Source organism: Carassius gibelio, chromosome B5, assembly GCF_023724105.1.
Source record: "Carassius gibelio isolate Cgi1373 ecotype wild population from Czech Republic chromosome B5, carGib1.2-hapl.c, whole genome shotgun sequence".
Classification (NCBI taxonomy): domain Eukaryota; kingdom Metazoa; phylum Chordata; class Actinopteri; order Cypriniformes; family Cyprinidae; genus Carassius; species Carassius gibelio.
This window is the reverse complement of record NC_068400.1, coordinates 24,192,363-24,207,602: the sequence shown is the minus strand read 5'-3', so window position 1 is coordinate 24,207,602 and position 15,240 is coordinate 24,192,363. Positions and strand designations below refer to the sequence as shown.

Below are 15,240 nucleotides of genomic sequence, written 5' to 3'. Positions count from 1 at the left end.
GACGATCTTGAATTTCATTGTATCACCTTCCTTAAGTCTTATTATTTCTTTCAGCAAATGTTTCATCAAATTAAAGTCCAGCATCACATAATTTGTAACTGAAAGTTTAAAAAAAAAAAAAAATGTGCAATGTAATCTGTGGATAGTGCCTTGGGAAAATGTCGTTGTGTTTCAGTCAGGAAATATCCTTTCACCTGTCAGGGGATGTGATTGGCTGGCTATAGACTTCCATAATCAACAGCTGTTCAGGAGGAGTCCAAGCATAAATACTCTGACTCACCTGAACAAGAACAAATAAAAGCCACCAGTTCTTCTCCGGACGAAACCACACTCAGGTGTTGCATTTGGACACAATCCTTGTAAGTATTACATTTATTATTCACAAAGTCTTTGTACTTTCTAACTAAATAAAAAAAATGACACCAAGACAAAAAATGGTTTTGTCATTAAAATGCAGCATTTTCATATTTGGTAACAGTATGCTATATTCAATGAGTTTAGGGTATTTCACTGCAGTGTAATATTACACAGTAATACATAGCTCCTTAAATATGAAATATCTGTCGGCAAAAGAAGAGTTATTGGTATTCTGGGTTTTCATGGTTTTCACATGGCATAAGTGAACAAGCTGCATTCAGACTAACAAGTAATGATTATTCCTTCACCAGCAGTACACATACAGTTCAGCGAGCACCATGACCTCCAGCTTCTCTGTGCACAGCCACTCTCTGGGACGGCAGCCGTCTTTCTCCAGCATGTCTATGCGTGACACTGGGTTTTGGGGACGCTCTAAAGTCCCAGTGTCCCTTTCCTCAGGCAGTACTCTGTCCCTGTCTCGTTCCACTTCTCTGGGAAATGGCTTAAACATCCTAAGCAACCATTCGCTGAATGGTCTAGGAGCTGGTGCCAGTGAGAAGGAGACCATGCAAGGTCTAAACGACCGGCTCGCCAGCTATCTGGAAAAGGTGCGTTCTCTGGAGAAGTCCAACGCTGACCTGGAGCTGAAGATTAAAGAGTTGATGAAGGAGCGAGCACCCAAGGGTCACGACATCGAGGGACTGCTGGCTCAAGCACATGCCATTGGACAAGAGGTTTGAGGATCTAGCTTTGTTTATTGCTTTGGTTGTAGTCGCTTGCATGAGATCCTTTATTAGCCAGCTTCACACTTCTGCTCTTTAGGTGAGGAAAAAGACTTTGGAGAATGCTCGTATAATGCTGGAGATTGACAATGCCAAGCTTGCAGCAGATGACTTTAGGGTCAAGTGAGTTTTACTCTTTTTGTTCCTTCCTATAATCCCAGAGAAAGATCGATCATGAAATTGGTTTATTCTGTTATTTGGTCTTAAACAGATGGGAGGCAGAAGCTACTCTTTGCCAGTCAGTTGAGAGAGACTGTCATGCTCTGAGAAGAGCAAAATCTGATCACGATCAGATCATCGCAACCCTTCAAGGAGACCTGGACAGTCTGAAAGAGGAGCTCTATTTCCTCAAGAAGAACCATGATGAGGTTAAACACGACTATGAATATTAAAATATTAGGAAATAATAGTCATTATTCAGCTTGATGCCATTACTATTCATGGGTAAAGTTTGCACATACATCTTTGCATGATTATTTGCTGAATGTAATGCACAATATGGAAATATTAACGGCAACTAAAAAGTATTTACATGCACAGGTTTGGGGATCCCGTATATAAATACATTCTAAATATTTGTAGTTACATTTTACTATTATGCAGAAACACATATATTTGAGCTCATAACCCCACCCTACTCTAAACCTAACCACTTTTTAAACAATATAAAACATGTAATAAGCAGATAAACATATAGTGAAAATAATTTTAATCAGACTATACTTTTACATAGATTTTTTTGGGGCAAGATAATGCCTTATTTCTCACAGTAGCCATTCAGATATATATCAAGACTTTGCAGAAAAACCACCCTAACCAAACAGTTTTCTTTACATTGATATATAGAGTAGATATCAGTGTGTAAACTACACACATTAACACACACACACCCAGGTCTACAAACATATGGAAAAGGTGAAGAAGTGTTTGGTCAGAAAGGTGTGGCTCCACTCAAATGTAGCATTTAACCCTAAACAAATTCATCAATTTACAATGAGCAAAGCACAAATAGGTAATTATATAGAAATTATAAAAAATGTTTAGAGATAATTGTATTATATAACAAAATATAATTATTTTGTGGCATTTATTTTTAAAACAAGACACAAGTGAATATGAATATTAGAAATAGAAATAGAAATAGAATAGATTTAATATAAATTAGAAAATACTTTCAGCAGCCCGAAAAAAAAAAATCCAAATTTTGTTTTTAGGAATTAAATGTATGAACAAACCCCTCTGTAAAAGCTGTAAGAATATAGATAAGAAAAAAAAAACTTTACAGTTTAGTGTAAGTAAATATTCAAGTATTGGTATTAAAGTCTAAATGTCTGGTTCGGTACAAGAGGGAAAAAAAACTCATTTTGAGAAAATGGCTTTTGAAGATGGGTATTGTAATTTAAATCAACAGACACAAATACATAAAGTGCAATAAAATAAACACTAAAAAGTTTATTATTATTTTTTCTTTCCACTAGTCTGAAAAATGTTATGAAAATGTCATAATTGGTTCATATTTCTAAGAAAATTAGTATAATTTGATAGTTTGTGATCTAATGCAATTCACACATTTTAAGTGCTTAAATGTCCAAATACTCTCTGGTGAGACTGTAAATTATTCATCTGTCTCCATGAAGGAGAAGAACACACTGAAGGCCCGTCTAGCCAACGAGCAAGTGAACGTGGAGGTGGACGCGGCCCAGGGCCCAGACCTCGGAGCCATCATGGCAGAGCTAAGGGTGCAGTACGAGAGCATCGCACGCAAGAATAAAGAGGATGCTGAGATGTGGTATCTGAAGAAGGTCAGTGTACAACCCAACACAGACTCCACACACCTGAAATAGCTATTTATAGACTGATGATTTCACTGCAAACACAGGTGCGTTTCAATGAATATGTGTTCTGTGTGGTGTGTGTATATGTGACAGCTGGAGACCGTGCAGTCGGAGGTGAAGGAGAGTAACGAGGCTCTGCGATGTGCTCAGGGTGAACTCAATGAAAGACGCCGCTTCCTGCAGGCGTTAGAGGTGGAACTGGACAGTCTGCGCAAACAGGTCACATTTATCGTCTTATCCTAAAATTGCTGCAGTTTGTCTGTGAAATGTCCACTACAGTTGGTAAAAGCATGAGTTTTACTCCTGTTGAGACAAATCAAGAAGTAACTGAAGTAACCAGTTAATATAGATGCACGTGTATGCTTCAGAACACTGGAACATTATGGATTGTTGCATCACATAAGTTCCAGGAAAGTCTTCCAATTTCTTTCTTTGTTTTCCTGAACTTTTCCAGTTGTTTAGATGGTCATGAACATGCTTTCTTTTCTTTTTTTACTGCATCAGAACAGATTAAGTCAAAAAAGCTAATATTTTTAAAAGGACAAATCTTTCACAAACATCTGTCAAAAACTTGACTGTACTTTTACTGTATGTTCAGTGTATGTTCATAAAGTAAGACAGGGGATATAAAAATGTCATGATGCCAAGGAGCCCCAAATATAATGAACCTCATGTACACATTATATTTTTTTATTGACAAAAAATATTTTTGTCAATACTATTTATGTTGAATAAATTAAACAATTGACTTGACCTAATAATTGATAAACCAAATTATTAAAATATTATCTGAAAAATAGTTATTTATTATTAATTATTTATTTATTAGGTTGAGAGTGTAACTGTATCTGACATTAACTCTTTACAGAAGTCTTTATGCAGTAGTAATATCAAATTTAGCCAAATAAAAACTACAATTAAAAATACAATTAAATAAAAATATGAAATATCATCAGTGACTTGGCCCTGGAAAAGGAGAAAACTCCTCTTCCAAATTTCCTGTAGAGTTGGAAAGACTGAATTGCTTGATGTGAGGAGGGTATGGAAAAAACACATCTTCCCACCCTTCCTACAATGAATTGCGTATGCTATATTACTCATCTGTAAATCTGTCTGGATAAACATACTTCAAACCGTCAAATCCTCTATCCTGTGCTTAAAGGTCAATGAATATGTCATGAGGCTTCATATTCTTGTAGTTTTTTTTTCTTTCGACCTTTTTTTGGACTTTGTTTTTTAATTATATCTGCAATAATGTAGCCCATAGTTTGTCAACAAATATCCAGAGAACGTGTCAAGGTTGCCTCTTAAGCACAGGAAACCACAGTCCCCTCCATCTGCTGTTCATCCTCATGCAAACAACAACCATATATGTTTACTCCCATATAAAAAAAAATCACTCTGTATTACATGTGATGACAGTCTAAAAACACATTGTGTCCTCATGGCCTGGACAGGTGATAAAGAGCTTTCAGCAGGTTGTTCAGCTAGTAGTTCACACATACTGGTTATAGATCAGACATTATACAAGAAAGTTTATTCTTGATGGTGCTCATCGCTAATAATGGGTTTAAGTCTTACATACTGTATTTCAACTTTGTATTGTGAAAATGTTATGGCTCGCCTCAGGTTGGTGTTCTGGAGGGGAACCTTGGAGAGACGAATCAGAAGTACACTTATGAGATCGAGCATCTTCAGGGCTCGCTCACACAGATGGAGGATGAACTCTCACAGCTGCGCCTGGACATGCAACGAATCAAAACCGATTACGAGCAGTTACTTCGTATCAAACAGAATCTGGAGCTGGAGATCGCCACCTACCGGAGGTTGCTGGAGGGAGAGGAAGTGTAAGAACCCAGAGAGGTTTCTCAGAGCTGAAATATGCTGTTTTCTTTTGACACAGTTCCTCAAGTATACCCAGATAATACTGATATATGTATATATGTTTTTCAGGATAAAAGAGACACCCTCTCCTAAAAGTAAGTCTGTTCTGAATGGATAGTTCTAAGACTATGAAACTAAAGATGTATTCAGTTTTTTTTTTGTTATATTATATTATATTATATATATATATATATATATATATATATATATATATATATATATATATATATATATATATATTGTATAATGTTGATACTAATATGGAAGAATTGGGTTTATTTGAATAAAATGCTTGAGCAGTATTTCTGTATTTTGCTTTTGAACATTAGAACAAACTGGAATATTTTGTTACTGAAACGATTATAAAACTAAAATCACAATATAATCAGATTTTTGTCACTGTTTTTAAATAAGCAAACACAATAACACAACATTTAGAAAAGTGTCACCATGCAATATGTCACAAAGTAAGATTTGAACCTAAAACATTCAGTTGAGGCAAGTTTTTATGTTATATGTGTTTATACAATAGTTACATTTTTACTAATAACTTTGTTGAGCAAAACCATGGTTTGATATATTGTATATTACATATTTACAGTTTTGTGATTATATATACATATATATATTTTCTTTCTGCCTTTTGTAGAAGAACCTGAAGTGAGAACCAGGAAGATTGTGAAGGTGGTCACCCAGACCATGGTAAATGGAAAGGTGGTGGATGAATCCAGTGAAGTTGAACAGATTGAAGAACGAAAAAAGTGAGAGTGCCTCACAAGAGACACCTATATTCTTGTGCTTTATCAGTGGGTACAATTATCACAAGACTATTCTGAGTGATCTGTTCATCATTTTGCCAAAAAATGAATAAACATGTCAGATATTGCAACGTAGTGACGTGTCAGCGGTCTTGATTTTTTTTTCTAACACCTCTTTTTCTCCATATATGACTATAAGACTATACATCTTCACATTCTCCCAATTATTTGAATGTCTTGCATTTCTTTTCACTGATATTTTTTCGTCTTCACTTTCTTTAGGTCTGATTCTGTAAGGCGAGTCGCAATAAAGTGGGTCATTTAAGAGTAGCACAGACCGAAAGTCACCCAGTGAAACTGAATCCATGCGATACTAGCTGATTTCCTGAATAAAGTAGGCCTACTAGTTTTAGGGACGGTGGTAGAAAAATGATATGTAGCTGTGGATGGGGATTTGAACCTGTCTGGTCAGTGTGAGAAACTGAGCCAAAGGATGAAATCAAGACAGCCTCACTCTGAGAATGATGAGCGAAAAAGCCCTGACACCAATCCTCTGTAGTGTCAGATGTCTTGCTTTTGTGAGGTTTTCTGGGTGAAACAACCACTACAGTCCTAGCCCATAACGATCCTTGTAAACAAGAGCCTTTACTTTGGTTTGCTCTGATAAATATCACTATTTTTGCCAGGTATAAAACTATTTAAGCACTTACATTTATGCAGATGCTTTATCCAAAGCAGCTTACAGAACATTTATACTATACATCTTTTCTTTCTTATTTGTATGTGTGTTCTCTAGGAATTGAACCCACAACCTTTTGTGCTGCTAACACAATGCTCTACCACTGAGCCACAGGAGCCACTTAAACTTTTATTATATTCTCTAAAAAATTATATATATTCTCAGTGCTGAATGAAACACTATACTACATCCAAAATACTGAATGTAATGTCTGAATTCATAATTTTTATATGTATAATTTTAACCATTTTTAACAATCTAACCATATCTATAGACAATTAGTTGTCTAGTTTTCAATATGGGGCATTCATAATTCACATTTCTTTTTGATGATGGAGTGCACATCTGACTAATAAAGGTGTGTAATGCTGAGAGTCCCAGCTCAGCTTTAGCACCCTGTGCATTATCCTATCTAAACCATTGCACAGATGAGTAAACAAACTGAAATATAATGAAGAATAAAGTTTAGACTGACTGGCCACAGACTCTTGTTTGGTTTCTGTTCTCCATAATAAGTGACTTATGAAAAGCCAGTAGATTTGTTCTGCCTTACCATTGTTTGTGAACCACAAGCATTATTATTGTAACAAATGCCATTACAAGCTGCTGCCTATTGGGCTATATTACTGACAACAAAAGTGAAATGGTGTCTAGCACTGCCTTTGGCAAATAAAGGGGGTTTCTGACTTCAGCTGCTACAGTGTATTCAATATCGTGATACTTCCATTCAGTAGAAATCGAATACTGTATAATAAAATACTGCTGCACTGTAGTGTATGTAATGTATAATGTGTAATTGACTTAACAGATAATGATCAATATAACTTAAAAATAAAATGTCATTATTCGCTTCCTTTGTACAACACTGCCTCCTTGTGGCAAGACGTAGGCAAAGTACTTTATCATCTTTATCATCATCGTGTTTTTTCATATTCACGCGACGTGAGTTCCACAAAAAAACACGTTGACAGTCTTAGTTGCACTCTAGAAATAATAATAATTGACATATTATATTTATATATTACTTATATTAAAATGTTACAATTATTATTATGATTATTATTTATGTTATTATTATCTGGAGTGCATTTTTGTCTTTCAGGGATTCAGATCACTTGTGACAGTCAACATTCCATTCATGCTGGGTTTTAAATTTTATTCATATATTTTGGAATATTACAAATTCTAATAATGATAATATACTATTTTACTATTGTAATATACAAGTGGTTTCCAAAGACTAACCTTGAATGCCTTCTCTAAACATCAAGAAATACTACAGTAACAAAAAAAATACTACTACTACTAAAGCAATAGTAGGCCATTCAAATAGTTTCCAAAAAAAAAAAAAAAAAAAAAAAAACATTGTTAACTATACGGAAACATAAAAAATCTAAATAAAATGTATAATCATACTCCTACCAATACTACTATTACTAACAACAAAATGTACTATTGCAATATTAAATGATAAAAAAAATGCATATGCTGAATTACCTTTTTTATTGTATGGTCTAACTGTGAATAAATCTTTCTTTCTGACGTTAAGAATACAGTTTGAATTGAAGGGTTTTCACAATTAGCCGCCTGTATTTGTGTCCTGCCCCTTTAAATTTCACCGACCAATCGGGAAAGTCGGCTAATCCTTTTCCGTCTCCAGCCACACACTGAACAAACAGGCGCTGTGAGCTCATCCCAGGACAACAAAACACACAGACAGAAAATAAAGCAAATTGCTGGAGGTACGCACATTTGAAATTAACACTTATATATGTGTCTTTTTCTCCATTCTTTACAGTCGTCCATCCAGTGTTTCTGGTTTAGCTCTGTACAGTTACCAGGCCTTTACTAACACCATCGTGCACACTTAATACATTTGTTCCATCAGTAAATATAGACCAGCATCTACATCTAAATATCATTATAATTATGTGTCTTTTAAACCCTTTAGCTAAACACATGCGTTTGGAAACTAGATATAATTACAGATAGGCATATATTAAATAGGTTACACTAAGTTTAAACCTGTTATGTTGTGTGTATTTAATAGTGCACCATGGCTCAGGACGGGGTGATACTGCAGTTCAACTTTCCCACCTTTGGGGACTCCATGCTTCAAAAGATGGATGTTCTTCGTCGAGACAGACGTTTCTGTGATGTTGTAGTCCGCATCAATGACTTGGAAGTCCCTGGACACAAAGTGGTCTTTGCAGCTGGCTCCCCTTTCCTTAGAGACCAGTTTGTCCTTCAGGACTCACATGAAGTACAGATATCTACACAGCAGGATGCAGAAGTTGGACAGAGGCTTCTTCTGTCCTGCTACACTGGGACACTGGAGTTTCCAGAGCTGGAATTAGTACACTATTTAACAGTGGCTAGTTTCCTCCAGATGGGTCACATTGTAGAGCAGTGCACCGAAGCTCTAAATAAATTCATAAAACCACATGAGGTCAAAGACGAGTGTGCATCATCCCGACAGCCATCGGACTTCAACGCACAGCGTAGCCAGCCAGCTGTGGAGACAATATGTGATGAAGAGGAGGACAATGATGGAGAAGATGACTTTGATGATGATGATGACGATGATGATGTGATCATACAGCCCAAGTCTCCACCTGTGTTTAGAAACTCTCAGAGCAACAGCAGAGGAGAGGAGAGTCCCATTAGCATTGTTAAAGTAGAGTCCATAGACGAGCGAATGCCTGATAACTTCCAGAGTCGCTCGCCAACACTACGCTCACCGGAGCCACAGCACTCCCTGATAAACTCCACAGTGGAAACCCGACCTGCAGAAATCGCCACCAACACCACAGCTGAATATTCCCTGTCCCCGCCTGGACCCAGCGGCTCCGGGAAAGGGAATCTTTGGGGATGCTCAAGGAATGCTGATAAGGGTATGCAGTGGTACCACCAGTGCCCTAAATGTGCTCGCGTGTTCCGTCAGCTGGAGAACTACGCCAACCATCTGAAGATGCACAAGCTGTTTATGTGCCTCATGTGTGGAAAAACATTTACCCAGAAAGGAAACCTACATCGGCACATGCGTGTCCACGCTGGGATCAAACCCTTCCAGTGTAAGATATGTGGAAAGACGTTTACTCAGAAGTGTTCGCTTCTAGACCACCTGAACCTTCACAGTGGGGACAAACCACACCGTTGTAATTACTGCGACATGGTGTTTGCGCATAAACCAGTTCTCCGTAAACACCTGAAGCAGATCCATGGAAAAAACAGTTTTGATAATGCCAACGAAGGCAGTTTGCTTGAAGGACTATAAATTCATGTTAACGTCTAAATCATTTCTATTAATATACATGACGTAGACACAATTTGTCCTGAAGACACAGTTCTGTATAAAAGTGGTTCTCAGCCAGGAGGTCAGGGTCCACTAATGGGCCCCAGTAAAGGCCTGTTCACTGCAAGGACCATAATTATTACAATAATGAGAAAAGATATAGATTCAAACATCATTCTACATGTCAACAATAAAGGAGTCCACACCTCTACCGTAACAATGAGAGCACATTAGAACATAGAAGATAAAAACATCGACAGCCAATCAGAATCCATTCCGTTTTAAAGAGCATTAGCATCTAAAGCAGTCGATGACAGAACTGCAGCACGTGTTTATAATAAACAATATTATTGTACGCTGGTGTGGACACTGGTATAGTTATCATTATGGCTAACTTTATAGTTATTGGTCTTGGTTTGATTGGTTTTTAGGTGTTAAAATAATTTAAATGTAGTTATATTGAGATTATCTTAATTAAAATTCTACAAAAAACTAAAATAATAATTTTTACAACATGAGACTAACTCATTACGTTTTTAAGTAAATTTATAAAGACCAAAAATACATAATGAAAAAGGTTGAGAACCACTGCTGTAAATTAATACACTAAATTACAAGAACTAAATTAAGTGTTCGCTGATTGGTCGATAAATGTACAGTCTGTTAAGTCAGGTTTAATGTCATTTTTCATATTGCAGGTTAAGGGAATTGTACTAAGTTAATTTTGAATGCTGCTGTGGCATCATTTGGCTTTCATATCTTTTGTAAAGATTAAATTATATTTTTTAAGTATATCTGATCAGACCATATTTCCATGTTTGAATGCTAATGTATAACTTCCTCATTTGAAGACAACTGTATTTGAACACTACTGTGCAACTCTTGGTCTGTAATAAATGTTTCCATCTGTGTCAACATGCCAGAATTCGGAGAAAATTGCTGACTCACTAATAAATAATTGCAGATGATCATTATGCTATGAAAGAATAAAAGATCACATCAAATCAACATGCGTTTACATTAAGGATTTCAACATTCAGATCGATTCCAACTTAGTTTATTTATTTGCTTTTATGACACTCCGCTATGACAGAGCTGTATCATGGCGGCAAAGCATTACCGTGGACACATAGCATGTCGACCTCCGTCCACTGGAAGATTGACTCCTGTTATAAATGTTGCTGCATCAGATGCCAGGAAGGCGACAGCGTGAGCTACTTCATCTACTTCCCCTGGTCTGCCAAGAGCATGAGTCACCTTGCATTTCTCAAGGAACTGGAGCAAAGCACAAAATACAGGACGTGTTATTTAGAAGCATGAATTACAGTCAAATTAGATAAAGCATTTGATCTTAACTCATCACCTGAGCATACTGGTCCTCATCCAGTCCTGCACGCTTGTGAACTTCTGTTATAATTACTCCTGGGCTGTTAAGACAAAGCATTTGAATTACCTCAATGTAACAATTCTATAGGTCGTAAAATGTAAAACAACAGAATGAGTCTTACCAAACTGAGTTGACACGTACTTGCTTTGATGCCAACTCTACAATTAAGATGAGATGAGAAAACACTTGTTTGTAGAGTAGTAATACCCAAGCCCTTTGCATCAACTAGACTAGTTGTTACACTTTGTACTTTGGTGTATTTTTCAGGCCAAGTTTATTATTGAAAGTCAAGTTCTGTGAATGGACACGAAATCAGCTAAGAATCTATTCATCATTTCTTTCATTAATGCTCTCAGAGAACGCTGTCACACTTTATAGGGTGAGTTGGAATTACAATGGAATCTGCAATTAAACAGCCTGGAAACCTGTTTGAAACAAATGAAACAGCAAACATGTGAAAGGAAACATGCCAAACCATTGATTTGGCCAAGAAATATTGTAATTAATATAATATGTGTATGGTAATAGTTTATAGTATTGAATGGGAAACTCCAAATTGAAGTTTATAAAACAAATACCCTTGGAAACAAAATCCACATTCATTTGATAGAAGAAAACTATTGACTCAAGACAAATAGCTCTGGTCTCCTGTAAATAACATGAGAGATTCAATAGAAATATAGAGATACCCTACCAAGAGCAACACAGCGTGTGAACTGGTCGATGGCTGATTTGGACATGCAGTAGGCAAGTACACCAGGAAACTATAATGGATAGAAAATAAGACGACCAATCAGGGCCCACAAGGATAAAACAATGAGCAATTATTTTAGATTCATATATTTCATGGTTCCTTAGGTGCTGATGTTTAAACTTATCAAACTTACTGATCGTTGGCCATTCACACTGGACACATTCACAATCGAGCCTTTCGTTTTGATGAGATGAGGCACACAGAGATGAGTGAGATGATATACTGATCTGAAAGGGAAGAAAATGAGTCAAATGTTGTTTACCTGTTCTTATAAAGTTCAATACCCACATCTTTAAATTATCTACTGCACCCAGCGGGGCGCAAGGGCCTGCTATAGCATCCACGAAAAAGTTTAGGGGAAAAACTAAAAAAAAAAAAAAAAAAAAATAAGGAAATAAAGATTTTATTAAAATAAGTAAATTAATGAGTAAATAAATAATACATTTAACAGTTCAGTACTACAATAAGTAGGAAAACATTTAATAATGTAACTTTACAAAAATATTTGTAATATTAACTTTATATTTCATATTTATAGATAATTAACAAGAAACTACATAAATGTTTACATGTTGTGGGATAGGAGTCAGGATGAGCATATTTGGGGGTGTGCCGCATCTAAATGATTGAAAACCCCTGATTTATTGAATGCAGTGCACATGCCATAAGTTAAATCCTATTTTACCTGACATTGACAGACATGACCTTGTCATATTGGGCCATGTCTGTTGTCTCTATACTGCCCATGGCGAGGATTCCTGCACTGTTGATGAGGACGTCCAGCTTCCCAAAGTGAGTGATGACCTCTTCCACTGTCCTCTTCACAGTGTCCTCATCTGTTAAGTCTCCTGGCACTAATAAGGGCTAAACACATTGAACAGGATCATAGGGAGAGGAGCATTTATATGCGAATCATATATTATATGTGAATATTTAAGAGTCTGGAGAGATTCCAGTGAGTTGTACTTTAACTGCCCCACAGGCTTCGCACTCTTTGGCGACTCTGCTGAGGTTGTCCACATCGCGTCCGTTGAGCGCCAGCTGCGCGCCCAGTCTGGAGAACAGCACCGCGGCGCCCGCTCCGATCCCTGAGCTCGCGCCGGTGATCAGCGTCACTTTGCCCTTTAAAGAGCCAACCTAAAACGCCAAATCATCATGTTTCAAGTCAAAGTTTATGTGCACCAGGGCATTCTGAAATTCGGAGTGTGTAAAACGGTCAACCACTGATCTATATAATCAGTTCTCTACAACAAATCAATGGGCTCAACCTACTTTGAACGCATCTGGAGTTGCCATTTGGATTTATATGATATTCACAGCTCTTGAGTGACCCAACTTTTATTTTTCCTTATGCTCACGTGCAGGGGAACGAGTTAGTTACGTCACTGCGTAACGTTACGTACAAAAAGAGTACAATGAAGTACAGGGGTTCAGTGCATTCATTCCAAATTGAGTAAGTCAAATATGAATTGCGTTGTTCAATTTTCTTATACCAGAGGTTATCTGTATTTTTATTTTTATCATCATAAGGACTGTTGCGGATTTCAGTAAAAGGGACTTTTACTGGTGTGTTTATCCAAATATCCGGGTCAGCAACGTTATAACGATTTCAAAATTGTAGTCCTTATTTTTCCATTTCAAAATCGTAGTTCATACAAAGACAATGCAGAATAAATACAAATTGTATAGAATCCACTCAAGAAAACAAGGAGAAATTAAATCAGTTTAGTGAAAATATATGGTGAAAAGTACAATAGTTTTTTTTTTATTATTATTAAAATATACATTTAAAACCCAATGGAAAAGATTAAATGGAAAATAGAGGCAAGTGTACAAATTTATGAAACAGCACACACACACAAAAAAAGATTATATTTACAACACAAGGCATTATGATTGTTTCACAATGAAATCAATCAACCAGCAAATGGGTTGGCATGGATAGTAATATCCTTAATACGGACATCATTAAGAGGACGGAAAGTCTTTTCATTCACAGGGACTTTCTCTAGTTCATCCAGAGTTTCTAGTCCATCTATAATTCTGTAACAAAGAATTAGTTAGTGTTACAATTCATTACCATCAATAAAATTACAACAGCAACAACAATTATTAGCTTGTTTGAACCATCAATCACACAGAAGAAAATGTTAAAATAAATTATAACTGAATAAATAAAACACACTAGTAAAAGATGGGTCTTAAACAAAAAACATACTTTCCAAAAACCGTGTACTTCATGTCCAGGTGAGGCTGTTTTGCATATGTGAAGAAGAACTGTGATGCATTTGTGTTTGGTCCATTATTGGCCATGGCCACCACACCCCGGACATTGTGCTGCATTACACAGACATTAAAGGGAGATTGAGTTAGATCAGACTTAAACGATGTTTAAATAGCATTGAAAGTCAGTCTGACAAGTCCTGACATGATTAAATACAGTGCCGGATAAAGTGGATGTCATTTTTGCACAGACTATAAGATTAATAAGAGGTTTTCTTAAAACATAAAATTATGTGATTTTTTTCCCCCCACACACAATACACTTAAACATTAAATTATGTTAAAATCAATACATACTTTCAGATGTTCACTGAATTCATCTTCAAACTTTCTTCCCCAAATACTGGTCCCTCCTTTGCCTGTACCTGAAAAACAGAATTTAAATAATTCAACCAAATAAGCCTTGATCGGAAATGGTAAACAAAAAAAAAAACAACAACAAAAAAAAAAAAAAAAAAAAAACTGCCATTTACTTATTTTACACATTTACAAGCTAAAAACTAAAGCTGAGAGATTAGGTTAGAGGTAAGAAAAGAAATCCATTATCAGTTACCTGTTGGGTCTCCGGTCTGGACCATAAAGCCCTTTATGTTTCGATGAAAGATACATCCATTGTAGAACCCACCAGCGCACAGAGCAATGAAATTCTATGATTGAGGAAAAAAAAAGAGAATTCACGTATAGAAAGAACGATCTCGCCTATTCAAGATACGCGTCTCTGTGTGGAAACAGGTGTCTTACTTCACAGCTCTTCGGGGCCTTCTCACAAAACAACTCGATTTTGAAATCACCAAGATCTGTGTGCAGTGTAACAGCCTGCGAGATAAATGAGTTCAGCTCATTAATATCATATAATGACATAATCATTGAAATAATTATTAATATAAGATCAATTATTTCTAATTTAGAATGCAAATAATTATTCCATACTATTCAAAGACTAATACAGAATATAAATATTACAATTTTCGAACTGTAATTTGGCCAGAGTATTCCACCACAAAACCAATGTATTCTGTATAATACAGTTTATAACAAAAACTAAAGAAGCTAAATATTTGTTCTCGCAAAGATCGGCAATCTTACCATCTTCTAAAACACAAGCAAGTCGCCTTCAGTGTTACACTGAATAATGACCGACGCAACTGAATGACGATAAAACATTG

General features: G+C 36.2%; 4 protein-coding genes across 5 annotated transcripts; 2 read left to right on the top strand and 2 right to left on the bottom strand.

The window, feature by feature from the left end:
• The first annotated feature begins 215 nt into the window (after positions 1 to 215).
• Positions 216 to 5,743, top strand: krt1-c5 (keratin, type 1, gene c5). 2 transcript variants are annotated; one of them, XM_052557101.1, is made up of 9 exons: positions 216 to 359; positions 669 to 1,091; positions 1,180 to 1,262; positions 1,351 to 1,507; positions 2,777 to 2,941; positions 3,068 to 3,193; positions 4,604 to 4,821; positions 4,928 to 4,953; positions 5,508 to 5,743. In XM_052557101.1, the coding sequence occupies exons 2-9, from the start codon at positions 696 to 698 to the stop codon at positions 5,621 to 5,623; spliced, it is 1,287 nt and encodes a 428-aa protein (XP_052413061.1). In that variant the 5' UTR covers positions 216 to 359; positions 669 to 695; the 3' UTR covers positions 5,624 to 5,743. The 2 variants fall into 2 exon arrangements, with proteins under 2 accessions (XP_052413061.1, XP_052413062.1); XM_052557102.1 differs by having other exon boundaries at positions 220 to 359; positions 672 to 1,091.
• Positions 5,744 to 7,983: 2,240 nt separating this feature from the next.
• On the top strand, positions 7,984 to 10,658 carry zbtb26 (zinc finger and BTB domain containing 26). The gene is made up of 2 exons (XM_052557768.1): positions 7,984 to 8,097; positions 8,406 to 10,658. The coding sequence occupies exon 2, from the start codon at positions 8,412 to 8,414 to the stop codon at positions 9,630 to 9,632; it is 1,221 nt and encodes a 406-aa protein (XP_052413728.1). The 5' UTR covers positions 7,984 to 8,097; positions 8,406 to 8,411; the 3' UTR covers positions 9,633 to 10,658.
• Positions 10,659 to 10,691: 33 nt separating this feature from the next.
• Positions 10,692 to 13,382, bottom strand: zgc:101858 (uncharacterized protein LOC449555 homolog). Its single transcript, XM_052557769.1, has 8 exons — positions 13,064 to 13,382; positions 12,758 to 12,928; positions 12,477 to 12,655; positions 11,925 to 12,018; positions 11,732 to 11,801; positions 11,159 to 11,195; positions 11,014 to 11,077; positions 10,692 to 10,925 (listed from the first exon to the last, which is right to left on the bottom strand). Exons 1-8 carry the CDS (start codon positions 13,085 to 13,087, stop codon positions 10,767 to 10,769), a joined length of 798 nt encoding a protein of 265 aa, XP_052413729.1. The 5' UTR covers positions 13,088 to 13,382; the 3' UTR covers positions 10,692 to 10,766.
• A 148-nt stretch (positions 13,383 to 13,530) lies between these two features.
• Positions 13,531 to 15,240, bottom strand: ppil3 (peptidylprolyl isomerase (cyclophilin)-like 3). The gene is made up of 6 exons (XM_052557770.1): positions 15,161 to 15,240; positions 14,816 to 14,890; positions 14,628 to 14,721; positions 14,372 to 14,439; positions 14,010 to 14,128; positions 13,531 to 13,834 (listed from the first exon to the last, which is right to left on the bottom strand). Exons 1-6 carry the CDS (start codon positions 15,161 to 15,163, stop codon positions 13,708 to 13,710), a joined length of 486 nt encoding a protein of 161 aa, XP_052413730.1. The 5' UTR covers positions 15,164 to 15,240; the 3' UTR covers positions 13,531 to 13,707.

Excerpts from the sequence above, each read along its gene's own strand:
- zbtb26 (XM_052557768.1), top strand. The coding sequence starts at position 8,412 with ATGGCTCAGGACGGGGTGATACTGCAGTTCAACTTTCCCACCTTTGGG.
- zgc:101858 (XM_052557769.1), bottom strand. The coding sequence starts at position 13,087 with ATGGCAACTCCAGATGCGTTCAAA. Across the intron at positions 12,019-12,476 it reads GTCATGTCTGTCAATGTCAG|ATCAGTATATCATCTCACTC; the intron begins GTAAAATAGGAT and ends CTTCCCTTTCAG. Across the intron at positions 11,196-11,731 it reads CACACGCTGTGTTGCTCTTG|AGTTGGCATCAAAGCAAGTA; the intron begins GTAGGGTATCTC and ends TCTTAATTGTAG.
- krt1-c5 (XM_052557101.1), top strand. The coding sequence starts at position 696 with ATGACCTCCAGCTTCTCTGTGCACAGCCACTCTCTGGGACGGCAGCCG. Across the intron at positions 2,942-3,067 it reads AGATGTGGTATCTGAAGAAG|CTGGAGACCGTGCAGTCGGA; the intron begins GTCAGTGTACAA and ends TATATGTGACAG. Across the intron at positions 4,822-4,927 it reads TTGCTGGAGGGAGAGGAAGT|GATAAAAGAGACACCCTCTC; the intron begins GTAAGAACCCAG and ends TATGTTTTTCAG.
- ppil3 (XM_052557770.1), bottom strand. Across the intron at positions 14,440-14,627 it reads CCAGACCGGAGACCCAACAG|GTACAGGCAAAGGAGGGACC; the intron begins GTAACTGATAAT and ends TCTGTTTTTCAG. Across the intron at positions 14,129-14,371 it reads AATTCAGTGAACATCTGAAA|CACAATGTCCGGGGTGTGGT; the intron begins GTATGTATTGAT and ends TGTGTAATGCAG.